Here is a 16,392-nt window from a genome sequence, read left to right on the forward strand (position 1 = left end):
CACCCAACAAATAAAAAAAAAAAAAAAATAAAATAATAATAATAATAATAATAATAATAATAAAAAAAGCTTTAATATAATTAAAATTAAATACTTAAGTTATTTAAGTAATTTAAAATAAAAATAAATAATTTCTTAAAGCTAAAGAAGTTATTTATAAAAGTAAATAATTTACTTAATAATTTTAATAAGCCTTTAAAATAAGTATAAATATAATTTACCTTTAAAATAAATTATAAATATATAAAAAAAAAGTTTAAAAATATTTAATTATTAAATAATAAAAAAATAAATAAAATTAAAGTTAAAAAAAGTAAATAAAAAATAAAATAAAAAATAAAGTTTTATTTAATATTTAATAAAAAAATATTTATAATTACTTTATTATTTATACTTAAATTAAAAATAAAATAAGTAAATAAAATAAAGGAAAGTTTTATTTATAAATATAAAAACCTTAAAAATTTAAAAAAAATAAGTTTTATATAGTAATATACTTTTTTTAGAAAATAAAATTATAATAACTTTAGGCTATTTTTAAAGTAAGAGTATAATATATAGGTTTTTCTTTTACTTTAGAGGTTTTTTTATATAAGGAAATAAATAAAAGGATTAGAAATAGTTATATTTATATAAGTATTTAAGGTAATATTATTATTATTAATTTTTTTAATTTAATTATTATAATTTTATTAACTTTTTTAATAATAAATATAATTTTTATATTTAATTTTTATATTTAATTACTAAAATTTATAATATTATTATAGTAATTATTATAGTAATTATTATAGTAATTATTATAGTAATTATTACAGTAGTTATTACAGTGGTTATTATGGTCTTTGTTATAGCAGTTATTATAGTGGGCTTTTGCTGACATAAGGGTCCCGTGTGGTTGTATGGTTCCGTGGATCTATTGGGCACCTTACCCCTAGTGATGCTTTATAAGCTCTCCTTAAGGATTCTGCACCTCACTCGCTTATCGCAAGGCACTTCAGCGGAATCTCTGATTGGCCCGCTGGATAGATGGAGAATTCTCACGGCGGAGGCTACCCGTCGAGGCTTGGCAACCGGTTATCGAGAAAACGAAACGGGGCATATTATCGGCACACAGCAGTGAACAATACACACCTTAAGTTAATGTGTAAACAGCCTCAAATGGTGCTCTTATTAGTCCATCGCACGCACATGTTTACTTTGCATTTCCTATTTTTTCACTGTCACCTGCTTGCTTACCTATACAGCCAGCAACTTATTCCGAAGTGTGCTCCGTAGTATTATATCATAAGGCGGGCAAGGCGAAACCACACCAGACATATCGGGCACTAATCTGGTGTTTGTTGGTGGGCACTAAGCAGAAGAGGATGAGAACTTGCCCGGCCGCTGCTGTAACAGTATTATGCTACACGTAGGCTATTGCAACGGGTAGCAAAGCGGCAAATGAAAAGCTGGTGTTGCCCAACCAGGAAGAGGCTATTGAACTCTTCGAACGGCAATTGAGTATGGGTAATATACACAAGCTGATGACTCTTGGAGTTTCCCTCCCTGTGGACAGGGCGAATAAAAGTACGCAAATCATGAACATCATAATCCCACATCACCGGGCACTTTTCTCCCCTTCCCCCCCTTACCAGTCATGCCCGTGGCTTAGGTGTCGACTGTTTCGGCCCGTAGCCACAATAATAGGCAATGGACGGAGTATTACCAATTACCTCATGTTCAAGGTGGGGCCGAACAAGACTTGAATTTCCAAGCCGTTGAGGATGATTTATATCCATTGGAGTGCGAACGCTTTCATGCACGGTATAATAAATCCTCCGTGCTGCTTGGCCGGCGAATGTTTTGGAGTATCAGATGACATCCATTTGAGACGACAAGTGCTTTGAAAAGCGACGTTTCAGTCAAGAGGCGACTAACATGGATGCCTTCGCTCCCGTGGCGCCGGGTTGGCTGCTGGGGTTTGTTGAGGCTCGCAAATCGCCTTCGTCTTGAAAGTTCCTACAGGGGAGAAAAGCGTCTTTTGATCCCCATTTAAAACTGGGGATTATCGTGCTTCTGAGTAGGAGATGCCGGCAGGGGAGAAGAAGGCTGAGGGCTGCGCACTGTAAGCAAGCAGGCTAGAACATACAGGTGGGCACAGCATTTTGGAGTTTAAGCTAGGTACTAGGCAGGGCTACTAAGCTATTGCTCATGTACTTGGGCAGCACCGTTTACCAAGCCCGGTAGGTTTGTACAGTCATTGATTACCTTATGTACGATGATGCTTTGCGTGTGTTTGAAAGCCTCCGGGCTCAAATGACGCCCCGCCCGAGGCAGCCGGAGAGGCAACTTATGATAGCTGCCGTGAGGTGGGGCAGGCAAATACGATTATTGCGCTCATATGGATGGATTGTCCCGATGCAGCAATAGGTGCCTTGTCTCGGGGTTAATATAGAAGACGGTGGAAGAGAGAGACACGGCGGACGGAAATGCGGAATTTCCCACAGCGGCCCCCGGGCAAGTTCCCATAGGAGAGGGAGTAGTACCGTCCAAGTAACAAACAGTGCGTCTCGGGGGGGATTTGCCCGCACGAGGGTATCACCAGACGATACAAGACAAGACGATACCAGACAAAGATGAGACGAAAAGTGCCGTGCAGTAGTAGATAGAAATGGAATGGCATGGCATTGTATGAGTACTCGTATTGTAGCATTTTCAAGCCACGAGCATGGAGATAAAACGTGGCTAGCGTTATAGACTGGTTAGACATTTGTATGAGGTAAAAGAGCAGCAATGACGATGCGTCGCCCTGGGCCAATCACAATCACACGCCGAGTTCTCAAGCCAAAACCCAAACCCAAACCTCCTGCTTCTTGGGCGTTGCTGGGCGCCTCCAAGCTTGGGACTTGGGCGCGCATCCCCGTTCCGGGCCCCGTGTTTCCCACTAAGATGCATCCCACCATCCCACTATATTTACTTACCTCCGTCCCTCCCTATCTGTCCCTCGACTCTCCTCCATTTCTTCTCCATTCTCCTCCATCCGCCTAAACTCGCAATCCATCTGTTGCGAATCAACATTCCGTTGCTTTTTCGAATCCCTAAAAAATACCCCTTTGCTGCTACACAACCTACGCAATGTCTGGCCCAGTGTAAGTCTCCGGCCTCAGCTTCTTTTCTCCCTCTCCTACTCTCCCTACCTCACTCAACCCCTCCTCATCTTTTGTCATTCATTACCCCACCACCCCGCCCTGAAAAAGCCCAGCTCGTCACCTTTGGATGACCTCAATTCCCGCACGCAATTGAGGCGAGATTTGTAGTCTCGTGTATTTGCTGTCGAGCTCTGGGCTTCGCTGTAGCGGGGTGATGGTTGCGGGAATCATTGTTGATGATAGCTGCTGTTGGTAACTACTGGTAGCTATCGGCAGCTGCTTGATGCTCGTTGATGCTTGATGCTTGCTTTGAATCTCCCCGCCTCTCCCGTATCCCGAGCTTCTTTCTCCCTCGCCATTACCTTTTTCCTACTTTCTCTGCACTCTGCTCATGGTCCTGAGGTAGCGCTCGCCTCGCAAACATCAAGCTTGGCGGCGCCTCGCAACCTGATTCCTCCACTCCCGGTCAAGCTTCAAGAAATGCTGACAATGTTCCAAGCGCGGATCTTGGCCTCATCGGCCTTGCTGTCATGTAAGTTACAACTTCCCCTCCGGGTCATAATTGGCCGCCGTGTTTGCTGACATGACCACTCGCCAGGGGACAGAACTTGATTCTCAACATGGCTGACAACGGCTTCACAATCTGCGCTTACAACCGAACCGTCTCCAAGGTCGACGCCTTCTTGAACAACGAGGCCAAGGGCAAGTCCATTGTTGGCGCTCACAACGACAAGGAGTTCATCGACAGCCTCAAGTCGCCCCGCCGTATTATGCTCCTCGTTCAGGCTGGTAAGGCCGTCGATGAGTGGATTGAGAGACTCCTGCCCTACCTCGACGCTGGCGACATCATCATCGATGGTGGCAACTCTCACTTCCCCGACTCCAACCGCCGCACCAAGGAGCTCAGCGCCAAGAACATCCGATTCGTCGGCTCCGGTGTCTCCGGTGGTGAGGAGGGTGCTCGATTCGGCCCCTCTCTGATGCCCGGTGGTAACGAGGAGGCCTGGCCTCACATCAAGGACATCTTCCAGGCCATTGCTGCCAAGAGCGACGGCGAGGCCTGTTGTGAGTGGGTTGGTGACGAAGGTGCTGGTCACTACGTCAAGATGGTTCACAACGGTATCGAGTACGGTGACATGCAGCTCATCTGCGAGGTAAGCTTGTCTATACTCAGTTCCATTTCAATGCCCTGTGCGTATAGCTAACAGACACTCGTCTCATAGGCGTACGACATCATGAAGCGTGGTCTTGGCCTCTCCAGCAAGGAGATTGGTGACGTCTTTGCCAAGTGGAACAAGGGCGTTCTTGACTCTTTCCTGATTGAGATCACCCGTGACATCCTCTACTTCAATGACGACGATGGCACCGCTCTGGTTGACAAGATTCTGGACAAGGCTGGCCAGAAGGGAACCGGAAAGTGGACTGCTATCAACGCCCTCGACCTCGGTATGCCCGTCACCCTGATTGCCGAGGCTGTGCTGGCCCGATGCCTGTCTGGCATCAAGGACGAGCGTAGCGAGGCTTCCACCAAGCTCCGCTATGTCTCCCGCGGCAGCGGCAAGTTCGAGGGTAACAAGGAGCAGTTCCTTGAGGACCTCGAGCAGGCTCTGTATGCCTCCAAGATCATCTCATACGCCCAGGGCTTCATGCTCATGCAGGAGGTAAGAAGAAACGGATATACCCAAGATTGGAGACTTGAGCTAACGCAACATTTGTGACAGGCTGCCCGTGAGTTCAACTGGAAGCTTAACAAGCCCTCCATCGCTCTCATGTGGCGTGGTGGCTGCATCATCCGATCTGTCTTCCTCAAGGACATCACCTCTGCTTACCGCAACGAGCCCGACCTGAAGAACCTGCTCTTCGACAACTTCTTCAACGAGGCCATCCACAAGGCCCAGCCCGGCTGGAGAGCCGTCGTTGCCCAGGCTGCTGAGCTCGGTATCCCCACTCCTGCCTTCGGCACCGCTCTCTCATGGTTCGATGGCTACCGCACCAAGGACCTCCCCGCCAACCTGCTGCAAGCCCAGCGTGACTACTTCGGTGCTCACACTTTCCACATCAAGCCTGAGCATGCTAGCGACAAGTACCCCCAGGGCAAGGACATCCACGTCAACTGGACTGGCCGTGGTGGCAACGTTTCCGCCTCAACATACCAGGCATAAAGTTATAAAAGGCAAAAAATCTATTAAAGTTGGGTATGAATAGCACATGATAATATGACATAAAAAGGGATAATTAGGTTTGTAGTGCAAAATTCAAAAAAGCAGTAAAAATTTACAATTGTGAAAGCAAAGTTATTTCTCTGTGATGTGATGAGAATTTGTGATGTTTTGTAGCCCATAGAGAGAGTACCTTAGGTATGTTTTTACCCTGCCAAGCCTGCCATAGACACAGTTGATAGTAAGTTGCCTAGTACTAGGTAAGTAATGATATTATGTAATTTAGTAATAAACTTTGGACTAAGCTAAAAAGGTACTTAATGGGCGGATTATAGTGATGCATCTTACTCAGTGTTTGGCCTAGCTTGCAACAATTATTACTTCAATATGCTCCCGATTAATCAGTATCTTATCAAATGAGTAATATTGCTCTCCCTTCGCAACTTCAACAATTACGAGTATGTCTCTCCTTATTCTCCTCTCTGTAGTTGTGTCCAACCTTTGCCTTGGACTCTTTACTACAGCTCTATTCCACTCGAATATGGCAAAACAATCCAAACCGTCCTCAGATGCTGATATCTTATCGCTAGGATTCATTCCACTCCCTGCTGGATGATTCTCTAATTGTTGCTATTGCGAGTGACTATGATCTAAACACCAGTACCGGCTATGATGAAGCCTGCTCCACTTTGCGTAGCCTCGCACAAAATGTGGTCTTTGAAGAAGCCAGCAGCTTCGACCCAAGCGGTGCATATCGATTTACGGAACACGAAGATCAGAGCCCGATTGATGACGCTGCCCCTGCCTCCAAGTTGAACCAGGGAGACGTGTTATCGGATGATGAAAGTATTGATACTCAATCATCAGATTCACATTTGTCCAGATCTGAAGTTTTGGAGAAAGACATTTTGCAGCTACAGAGCCTATTCCCTAGAATAGATGGTGTTGACATTAGGCAAGTCCTGACTAACGCAAATGGTGTCGTTGCCGCAGCGTTGGATAGTCTGCTCAATTTACAGTACATCCAATCTACAAGTGATCAAGCTCCCTCATCGAATGGGTTGCTCGATGCTAACGAATCTGGGGCCAAATCTGTTGGCAAAGCTGGTGAAGCAGGATATGACACCAGCGTGAGCAATTCAAGAAGATTGAACAGTAAGTTGATCACTGCACAACACATGACTGCTATGATACTAACGCGCACCACCCCCAGCAGCTGTTGCCTACATAGCAAAACGATTACACATGTCCACAGAAGAAGTTTCCATAATGTATGCTGAAAGCGGAAACTCCAAAATTGGCACTGTAATAGGAATCTTGGATCAACATCTCTTGCAAGAAAATAGCGAGCCATTGACAAGTACGGAGAAGAAGGCTGCCGGCGACCTCAAACAAAAATATCGCAGCGTCCCAGAAATTTATTTAGAAGTTATTGTTCAGATAACGAGACCAATGTCCACCTCCTCAACCGAGCTTGCATCGTTGTTAAACACATATTTTAGCAAACGATCGATGAGCCAGAAACTTGAGTTGAGTTACAGGTTGACGCCTCTACCACACGAAGACATAGAAGGGTTGGCGGGGGCGGCTGTTGATGCTATGACGGAAAGAAAGGGCGCTCGCCAAAGGTCTCCCCCAGTGACAAGAGCCGGTGCTGATCTCACCCAGACACTTCAAACATCACATGCCCTACATAAACAGAAACAAGACGCCATGGCATCTGCCGGAACTCTTTACCGGCGTGGAGCATCAAATCCGCTATATCGACAGGCAGCAGGTTACTATGCACAACAGGCTCGCGAACTTGGAAGACGTGCTCAGGACGCCACATCAGCTGCAGCTGACATACATGTCGATCAACAAAGCACTAACATGACGGTTGACTTGCACGGCGTGTCTGTTCTTGATGGAGTCCGAATTGCTCGCCAACGGGCTGTAGACTGGTGGCAAAAGCGACGTGAATCACGATATGAATCACGAGAAGGCCAATCATCGGACCGGAACCTGACCATTATAACTGGTTTGGGCCATCACAGTGCTGGGGGCGTTTCACCACTCCGACAAGCTGTGGGAGCGGCACTCACTCGTGATGGATGGAAATACAGGGTTGAAACTGGAAAATTTGTTCTTACTGGTCGATGATGATATATAATTGTGACAATGAAGGTAGATAATATTGGATGAAGATGAAAAGAATAGGATAATGACTAACTAGATGAATAATTACTCGCACATTTCATGCACAGGATATACAAGTTGCAATTTCAAATATAGATATGTTGAATATTAAATATTGTGTTTACTTAAGAAGTTCTTGTTATAGAAATATCATATTCTGTAACATTTTGACACAAGTGGTTTGCTGTTTTGTCTATTAATGTATTCCACTGTCGTCGTCATTATTTGTATAAAGTGTGGAGAAGTGGCTAATTACCAAATATCCTACCTGTTTGGGCTTGGCTTGGTTTAAATCTCCGTCTAACATTTTTCCCTACCTAACCTCAAACTAACCTCAGCATCTGCAAACGTCAACTGAGCACACGCCAGGATCATTCACCTTTTAACATCTGCTTGATCCATTACGACTCCAGATTGATTGATTGCTGTCTTCTTCTTTGCAAACAATAAAAAATGTCTCGCGGCGGCACTACCTTATATGTCACAGGCTTCAGCCACGGCACCCGCGCCCGCGACCTTGCCTACGAATTCGAACGGTATGTCAACCACGCCACGCTCACGCTCACGCTTTCGCCCTCGCTTTCGCCCTCGTCCTCGTCCTCGCCCGCGCCTCGTCTCATACCGCAACGGGGAGTTCCTTTCGATGGACAGATTTGATCCCACGTCGATGTCGATGCCCTCGCAACCCTCTCCCCCCCGCTGACGCCTGAACCTACCTCCTCCCTTTTTCCTGCCGCGTCGGCCAATGCGTTTCATCCATCGCCTCGAGGTTGTTCTCTGTTTGAATGGATAGTTAGATTGCACCTCCTTTCGCAGGGCAAATCAGTCAATGAAGATTGCCCGAGAAACGGCTACCCCCGGCGACTGCGCCTTCCACTTCTGCCTTGTGATGGCATTCGCTAATATTACGTCTGTTTGATAGATATGGGCGCTTGGTTCGCTGCGATATTCCTGCACCACGATCTACTTCCAGCCGACTGTGGGTGATATATTTGGCCCTTATTGTTGCCAGATTCAGAAATGCTGACTGCTCTCAGGTTCGCATTCGTCGAATACGAAGACCGACGTGATGCCGATGATGCGTATCACGAAATGCACAACAAACGCATTGGCCGAGACGACCTATTGAAGATCGAGGTATGTATTTGCAGATCTAATCGAATCGTTGGACAATATTAACGCGCTGCTAGTGGGCCAGAACGCCTCCATCAGCCTCGTGGCGCTTCGAATCTGGTCGTGATCGTGACCGCCGTGGACCCCGATCTCCTCGTCGTGGACGCTCACCATCCCCTCGACGCAGCACCCGCGACTATTCTCCACGGAAAGAGGAGCGCCGCGATCGTGACAGAGATTATGATCGTGATAGCCGAAGGGACCGAGACCGATCTCGAAGCCCTGAACACCGGTAAGGTTGTGAAGTTCATCAAGATGAATCGAAGTTTTGACATGATTACCTGTATAGGGACCGTGACCGCGATGCAAAGGATGAGCGCGACGATCGTGACCGAAAGGAGAATGGAACTAACGGTGACGAAAGGAAAGGTAACGTGGTATCTTTGCTCCAGATCCTTGAACCTACATATTGATGTTTTTGTCCAGCTGAGAGCCCTCTTCCCGCCCATGACGATCTTGATGTTGCTGAGTAGTAGAGGCCACAAATGTCGAAGCGTATTACGGCAGTGGACTGAGTATCTGGAGTCTTGGCCTTATTACTCTCTTTTCTACCCACGTCTTCTTCTCTCCCATCGATCGTTTTGTACAATGCTCGGGTTTCCAGGTGTTTTCCCCTTTCGAGAATGTGATACAGCTTCATTGTGGGATATGGGATGCTTGGCATTGCCAGGCAACAACTTATGCTAGTTATAATGGTGTTCGAATATGCGCCTGAAACAGGCCGCGATATTTTGGAGTTGTAACTAATAGCTACCTAGTAATAAAACAGTTTTATTTTTGTTCTTCTTAAACTATGGGAGACTTATAGCCTGCACAATCACTATCACACAATCACCATCACATGCTATCAACTTGATCATTTATCATTATGCGTACCTAGAAAAATAAGCATACCTAATCGTTTCTTAGCTGTATATAAATGGAGTCTGCCTGTACCTAGGCAGCAGTAGTAAAATACAGGTGCCTGCTTTGTACTCGTACTCTGGATTATGGCCCTGAGCTATTTAGCTCCAGCTGAATAGGCAGCTAACAGTTTAGCGTGGGGGGGAGACTGTGGCTGTGTGGGGTTTTGACGACTGTCGCTGTCGTAACCCCCTCCTTAGCTAAGGTAACATAGCTAGCTATTGCCTCTCAGCGCCGCGCGGTTCCTTCAATTCCGAACATAAAACGTTCAATCTTGCAGAGTGGAATATCGCCAGCATCGTCCAGTATGAACGTCCTCAAGCTACAGAGGTATGCAGAGCTCCGTTTGGTACGGAATGTCATTGTAAATTCGTGGATCTAACAGCTGCGCAGGAAGTTTCCTCAGTTCCCGCAGAACGAGATCTTCCAGCTCTCCGATGCCTTCCAGCGCCTAGACGTCGAAGACCGAGGCTACCTCGACGAAGCAACCGCCATCAAGGCAACCCAGCAGAGCGAAAACCAGCCATACGATGTTGTTAGACAAGCCCTGAAGGAGGTAGATCTGGACTCTTCGCGACGAGTGGAGCTGGAGGACTATGTCAGCGTCAGTTATGTCATATTGCACCTCACTTTGCACCCCTCTCTAACTTCTGGTAGCTTATTGCAAAGCTGCGCGCTGGGTCGGTCGCCCAGAAGCGCATGTCTACAGGCCCTACTCCGGCTCAGCCTGGACCTGGACCTGCCCACGGCCATGCCTCCAAGGGCAGCGTGAGTGGTAAGATCCAAGTACAGGGATCAAACGCAAACACCACACACACAATCAACGAGGATGAACGGACTGAGTTTACACGCCATATCAATGCGGTGTTGGCCGGTGATCCAGACATTGGAAGCCGACTTCCGTTCCCTACGGACACATTCGAAATGTTTGATGAATGTAAGGACGGTTTGGTGCTTGCCAAGCTCATCAACGATAGCGTTCCCGATACTATCGATGAGCGAGTAATGAACATTCCTGGACGAAAGACCAAGACTCTCAATGCCTTCCAGATGAGCGAGAACAACAACATCGTCATTGAGTCTTGCAAGGGTATCGGCTGCTCCGTTGTCAACATTGGAGCTGGTGACATCATCGAAGTTCGCGAGCATCTTATCCTGGGTCTTATTTGGCAAATCATCCGACGAGGTCTCTTGGGTAAAATTGATATTAAGCTGCACCCTGAGCTCTATCGGCTACTAGAGGAGGATGAAACTCTAGAACAGTTCCTGAGACTACCCCCGGAACAGATCCTGCTTCGCTGGTTCAACTACCACTTGAAGGCCGCAAACTGGCCTCGAAGGTCCGTATTTTCCTTTCTTGTTTTTCTCATAATCAACTCACTGACTTATTCTCCTCCTCCAGAGTTACAAATTTCTCTAGCGATGTGAAGGACAGTGAAAACTACACTGTTCTTCTCGCGCAGATTGGATCCGAGTACGGCTGCACTCGGGCCGCTTTGCAAACCAGAGATCTCGCGCAGAGAGCTGAGGAGACTTTGCAAGAAGCTGACAAGCTTGGATGCCGCAAGTTTTTGACTCCATCATCATTGGTTGCGGGTAACCCCAAGCTTAACTTGGCATTCGTTGCCAATCTCTTCAACACTCATCCCGCGCTTGACCCAATCACGGAAGAGGAGAAGCTGGAGGTTGAAGACTTTGATGCAGAGGGTGAACGTGAGGCAAGAGTCTTTACCCTGTGGCTCAACAGTTTGGATGTGCAGCCTGCTGTCGTCTCGTTTTTTGATGACTTGAGAGACGGATCGGTGCTTATGCAGGCATACGACAAAGTCATCCCGGGTTCTGTTAACTGGCGCCACGTCAACAAGGCTCCCGCTCACGGAGGCGAAATGCTCAGATTCAAGGCCGTCGAGAATACCAATTATGCCATTGAGCTTGGCAAACAGAATGGATTCTCTCTTGTGGGCATCCAAGGAGCAGATATCACTGACGGTCAAAGAACATTGACACTGGGACTCGTATGGCAACTCATGCGAAAGAACATCACGGTGACTTTGTCGTCATTGGCACAGAAGCTCGGCAAGAGAGAGATTACCGACTCTGAAATGGTTAGATGGGCCAACGACATGTCCAAGAAGGGCGGTCGCAACTCATCTATCCGGTCTTTCAAGGATCCGGCCATTGGCTCTGGTATCTTCCTATTGGACGTGTTGAACGGCATGAAGAGCAGCTACGTCGACTATGACCTTGTGACTCCCGGTCAAACAGAAGAAGACGCATACATGAACGCCAAGTTGAGTATCAGCATCGCTCGTAAGCTTGGTGCTACCATATGGCTTGTCCCAGAGGATATTTGCCAAGTTCGTAGCCGCCTGGTAACTACGTTTATCGGTAAGTCAATAATATTATAGGCTACAGTCTATTGTTGTTTTGATATATATTTGCTAACATGTAACGATGCAGGATCTCTCATGGCGACTCATGATAAAATGTAGATTTTTTTACAAGTCTTGATTCAACTGCTCAATACAAGGCAATGTTAATTACCACTAAATATTAATTAAGATGTACAAGAGTATAGTAAATTTCCCGCCCTTTTAAGAAGACATCTTCACGTCCGTGATTGAATTAAGAAGTCTGGATTGTTCAAAGTCAGCGTGCGTTCCCACAGGTTGTGCAATAAATAGAGCCCAAGTAGTTAAACTGCTTACTGTAAGTTGCGGTCTCTCATCTCCCGATCGAGAGTATCGACTTGCTTCGCCGTCAATCTAACTTTGCTGAGCTACTTCAAACGGTTAGCTAAATCAAAGGCACCGTCAGCCGAGTTTGTGAAGAAGGGATTACGGGAAAGGCTGCGATTTTCAAGGGATTCTCGCACCAAAGCTAATGCTGTTGAAGAGTGATCTTCGTCGCCTTCGGCTGCGTCATCTAAGCCGGCGGTTCTGCTGCTGTTGGATTTGTAGAGAGCGGCTTGAGCCTGTTCGTGATGGTTAGTGTCAGTTATGAGAAAAGGGATGGGTGCGTAAAACTTACCTCAGCTTCAGCGAGCTCTGCGTTCTTAATCTTGAACTGGGCTAGCAGTTGATCGTATTTGTCATCTGCGTCCTCGAGCTTCTTCATGAACTGCTCAACTTGCAACTGTGACTCGGTCGACTTCTTGTTAGCCTCCTCCAGCAGCGTAGTCATGCTGTCGTTCAAGTCATTATAATCATTCCGAGCGACATCTTCCTTCTTCTTCAGCTCAGCCTGGGTGGCTTGCAACTCTGCCCTGACGGAAGCAAGCTCCGCCTTGAGGTTGTTGAGAGCCGTTGAATCCTGGGGCCTCTTGACGGCATCCAACTCAGCCAGCGCCATCATGCGCTCCATCTTCTCCCCGGCAAGCTGCTGGTTGGCCTCGTCGGCCTCGGCTTGGGCGGCAACGAGCTGCTCCTGCATCTTTTGCAGAGACTCCTGGAGGCTTCCGGCGGTGGCAGCCTGAGCTGACAATTGCTCTTCCAAGCTGGCGTTCTTGGCCTTGGATTCATCCAGAGCAGTCTCCATCTGCCTGTACACAGCTTGCAGCTCGTCCAACTGCTGCTTCATCTGGAGCCCTTCTTCCTTGAGCGAGAAGCTTGCGTCTGTATGCTGAGCGGCGAGTTTCTCAATCTCAGCCGCATGTGTGCCATGCAATTCACGCTTGGCCTCCTCCAATTCCTGGATGTTGTTGGCCTTCGTCTTCTCCAGCAGCGCGTTGGCTTCTTCAAGCTTCGACTGCAGCGCGGCCAAAGCTGACTCGTGCTGGCCAGTAGCTCCTGTCAGGTTGGATTGATGGGCAGCAACCAGTTCCTGCTTTTCCTCTTCATGTTGTCTCTTGAGCTCATCCAACATCTTCTCATGAGAGATTTGAAGGGACTTGGAGAATTCGGCAGATGAAGCCTCTCCGTCCGCCAACGCAAGACGCAGCTGCTCATCGCATCGAGCCTTGATAGCATCGAGCTCCTTGACATGAGCATCCAAGGCTTCTGCGGCACTGGTCTTGGCAGATGTCAACTCCTCGGCGTGAAGGTTTCTGATCTTGGCGAGCTCCTCCTCGTATTCCGCTTGCTTGGTCTCGAGAATCTTGACGGCTGACGAATGGCGCTCTTCCGCCTCTGCTAGGGCCTTTGCATGTTGTTCTGAATCTTGGGCCACGGATGACTGAAGCTCGTTGTGCTGCTTTTCCAACTCCTCGAATCTCCGCTTGAAGAAGGCATCGCCACGAAGGCTCTCAATTTCATTTTCGTAGTCTTGGGAAATTTGCTTCAAGCGTTCGTCGTGCATGGCCTTCAAGCTGGAGACCTCTTCATCCTTGCTGGTTAGCGTAGCTTTCAACTCTCCAACTGCGCTTTGCAGCTCAGCTTCGCTCTTGCGAGTAGCTTCAAGCTCCGCGTCTCGAGCAGCCAATTCTTCTTGAATCTTCAGCTTGTCGCTGCCCGCATTGGCCTCAGCCTCCTTGATTGCTGTCTCCGATGTTGCGAGCCTGGTCTTGAACTCCAGGATGTCATTTTCGAGATCAGCAATCTTGCCGTTGAGCGCATCGCGCTCAGCCTTGACTGACTCAATGGTTGACTCCAGCTCGGTTTTAGAAGCGGTCAATTCGTCAACCTGCTGCTGCAGGTTTTGAACAGTGGCCTCATACTTGGATTGCAAATCTGCCGCCGCAGTGTCTGACTCTGCCTTGTCAGAGACGGAAGCCTGTAGCTTCTCGACCTGGGCAGCATAGTCACGGATGGCCTGCTCATATTCGCTCTCCTTTGCCTTGAGCTTCTCCTCGCCTTCAAGTTTCACACTCTCGAGCTCCTTCTGCAGCGCGTCGCGAGCCTCTGCTGCCTGGGCTTCCGCTGCCTTGAGCTTCTCCTCGCTTTCGTGCTTGAGGCTTTCTAGCTCCTTCTGTAGCGTATCGCGAGCCTCTGCTGCTTGGGCCTCTGCAGCCTTGAGCTTCTCCTCGCTTTCGTGCTTAAGACTTTCCAGCTCCTTCTGCAGAACATCTAGGGCTTCTCCGCCTTGGCTTTCCGTTGCCTTGAGCTTCTCTTGGTTTTCGAGTTTCAGGCTATCAAGCTCCTTCTGCAGAGCTTCGCGGGCTTCTGCTGCCTGACTCTCCGCCTCCTTGAGCTTCTCTTGGGTTTCAAGCTTCAAGGCCTCGAGCTCCTTTTGCAGTGCCTCGAGAGCTTCTCCTCCCTGGCTTTCTGTTGCCTGAACCCTCTCTTGGTGTTCGAGTTTCAGACTCTCCAGCTCCTTCTGCAGAGCATCGAGTGTTTCTCCTCCTTGCTCTTTAGCGCGGGCGGCCTCGGTGAGCTCTGCATCTACAGCGCTAAGTTTGTCGGCCTTCTCCTGCAGCTGAGCCTCCAGATCGCGTATGATGACATCGTAATCAGTCTTTGGTCCATCTGGCGCATCCTTTTGCTCCTCGTTGGAACCACCGTCCTCTGCTTGCTGGCCGCTGGTTTCGAGTTTCTGGCGAAGTTCTGCTACAGTGCTTTCGAAAGTAGTCAGTTCTGTTTTGAGCGACTCAATTTCTTTGTCCTTGTCGGCTAGCTTGGAATTTAACTCGTCAAGTTTGGGGCTGTCAATGTGCGCATCGCGAACTGAAGTCCGTGTGGATGGTCGTGAGGCCCCAGTGACTATGCCCGGTGCAGCTGGTCTCTTCCGTGCATCGGCCGCGGCACTCGATGAAATAGTGCTTCGAGAGACTGGTGTTCTGGTCGAGGCTAGCGACTCGGAGCTCCCGCTCGGCTTGGTTCGTTGACCAACAGTGGGCTTGGGACTTGCCGCACCAACACCAACGGTGGATCGACGGGCGGTCGCGGTAGTGGACGTCGCACCGGCCTTTTTCTCTGCTGATCCCACGGTGCTCTCTCTTCGCGATGCAGATTTGACGGCATCGTCGCCCGCACCGACGCTGGCACCGCTTCGATGTCCCAACCCGGACGTGGAGGCAGTAGATCGATGTACCGAGGGGGACGCGCGAGTGTGCGTCTTGTTCAAGGCGGGAGATCGAGCACCGGGGCCGACAGAAGTCCTGGCTACTGTCGAAGTAGCGGTTGCGCTGGCATAGCGGGGTGTGGCTCTCTGTGTAGGGCTAGTTTTGTCGGCAACATGCGACTCTGTCGCCTCAGCCTTGGGGGGAGCGGAAACCTCGCTCTCAGGCATTGTAGTAATGAATTATGTATCGCTGGACAAACGCGTTAACACGGTTCCGTCGATATTCAGCGCGGGCACACAGACCTACCTTGGGAACAAGCGCCTTTAAAGTTAACTGATGCTGTCGTTGAATGTCGGTCTATCCGTATATGGTCATAACATGCGTATATCGTGGTCGCGTAGATGGAATGAAAACGAGCCCGCCCCGACCTCTAGCGATAAGTTTTCAAGATTCAGGGTCTCCCAGGACGCGAGAAGAACATGGAAAAGATTTGATCCAGCAAAGGAGTATTTCTATCGATAGATATACAGGCGAGCTTTGGGGGAGCAGTAAAAGGGGCACCTGAGCTAGCCCCACCGTCTCCCCGCTGCCCCCCTCCAGGGTAAAGCTGCACAGCGCTGGATATTCACACCGATAGATCAAATGTGAAAAAGGATGCAACGGAGCTAATGATCCCATGTGATTGTGCTGCATCCTGACTAAGCTGCAGCCAAGGTACGCGCATGGTGCTAATGTACGAGCATGCAGCTGTCTCTGGATTGATGGATGAACAGTGACAAGGTAGGGTTTTTTATCTGTCGTTTTTGCATGGGGGAGGCTATCGAAATAAGGTAAAGTGGTGGCTTGGGGAGGAGTGGGCATCGATCATTTGTTGGAGGTTGTATCTTATCTATCAAGGTACGTGTCGTGG

The 16,392-nt window shown here is 48.3% G+C and overlaps 5 protein-coding genes across 5 annotated transcripts; 4 read left to right on the top strand and 1 right to left on the bottom strand.

Moving 5' to 3' along the window:
* The first annotated feature begins 3,009 nt into the window (after positions 1-3,009).
* V8C40DRAFT_259245 (6-phosphogluconate dehydrogenase) lies at positions 3,010-5,424 on the top strand. The gene is made up of 5 exons (XM_083218923.1): positions 3,010-3,131; positions 3,631-3,663; positions 3,730-4,285; positions 4,355-4,792; positions 4,853-5,424. Exons 1-5 carry the CDS (start codon positions 3,118-3,120, stop codon positions 5,291-5,293), a joined length of 1,482 nt encoding a protein of 493 aa, XP_083067099.1. The 5' UTR covers positions 3,010-3,117; the 3' UTR covers positions 5,294-5,424.
* Positions 5,425-5,562: 138 nt separating this feature from the next.
* On the top strand, positions 5,563-7,550 carry V8C40DRAFT_259249 (uncharacterized protein). Its single transcript, XM_083218924.1, has 3 exons — positions 5,563-5,748; positions 5,881-6,445; positions 6,504-7,550. Exons 1-3 carry the CDS (start codon positions 5,707-5,709, stop codon positions 7,430-7,432), a joined length of 1,536 nt encoding a protein of 511 aa, XP_083067100.1. The 5' UTR covers positions 5,563-5,706; the 3' UTR covers positions 7,433-7,550.
* Positions 7,551-7,714: 164 nt separating this feature from the next.
* On the top strand, positions 7,715-9,432 carry V8C40DRAFT_259255 (splicing factor SR family protein). The gene is made up of 6 exons (XM_083218925.1): positions 7,715-8,004; positions 8,391-8,447; positions 8,506-8,605; positions 8,659-8,873; positions 8,931-9,010; positions 9,068-9,432. Exons 1-6 carry the CDS (start codon positions 7,922-7,924, stop codon positions 9,112-9,114), a joined length of 582 nt encoding a protein of 193 aa, XP_083067101.1. The 5' UTR covers positions 7,715-7,921; the 3' UTR covers positions 9,115-9,432.
* Positions 9,433-9,689: 257 nt separating this feature from the next.
* On the top strand, positions 9,690-12,229 carry V8C40DRAFT_259257 (fimbrin). Its single transcript, XM_083218926.1, has 5 exons — positions 9,690-9,874; positions 9,938-10,148; positions 10,202-10,884; positions 10,947-11,932; positions 12,005-12,229. The coding sequence occupies exons 1-5, from the start codon at positions 9,852-9,854 to the stop codon at positions 12,034-12,036; spliced, it is 1,935 nt and encodes a 644-aa protein (XP_083067102.1). The 5' UTR covers positions 9,690-9,851; the 3' UTR covers positions 12,037-12,229.
* On the bottom strand, positions 11,985-16,377 carry V8C40DRAFT_259263 (uncharacterized protein). Its single transcript, XM_083218927.1, has 6 exons — positions 15,785-16,377; positions 14,807-15,731; positions 12,575-14,719; positions 12,420-12,518; positions 12,253-12,323; positions 11,985-12,178 (listed from the first exon to the last, which is right to left on the bottom strand). Exons 2-6 carry the CDS (start codon positions 15,707-15,709, stop codon positions 12,139-12,141), a joined length of 3,258 nt encoding a protein of 1,085 aa, XP_083067103.1. The 5' UTR covers positions 15,710-15,731; positions 15,785-16,377; the 3' UTR covers positions 11,985-12,138.
* Positions 16,378-16,392: the final 15 nt, after the last annotated feature.

Source organism: Trichoderma camerunense (genome assembly GCF_050948025.1).
Source record: "Trichoderma camerunense strain CBS 138272 chromosome Unknown V8C40scaffold_34, whole genome shotgun sequence".
In the NCBI taxonomy this organism is placed as follows: Eukaryota; Fungi; Ascomycota; class Sordariomycetes; order Hypocreales; family Hypocreaceae; genus Trichoderma; species Trichoderma camerunense.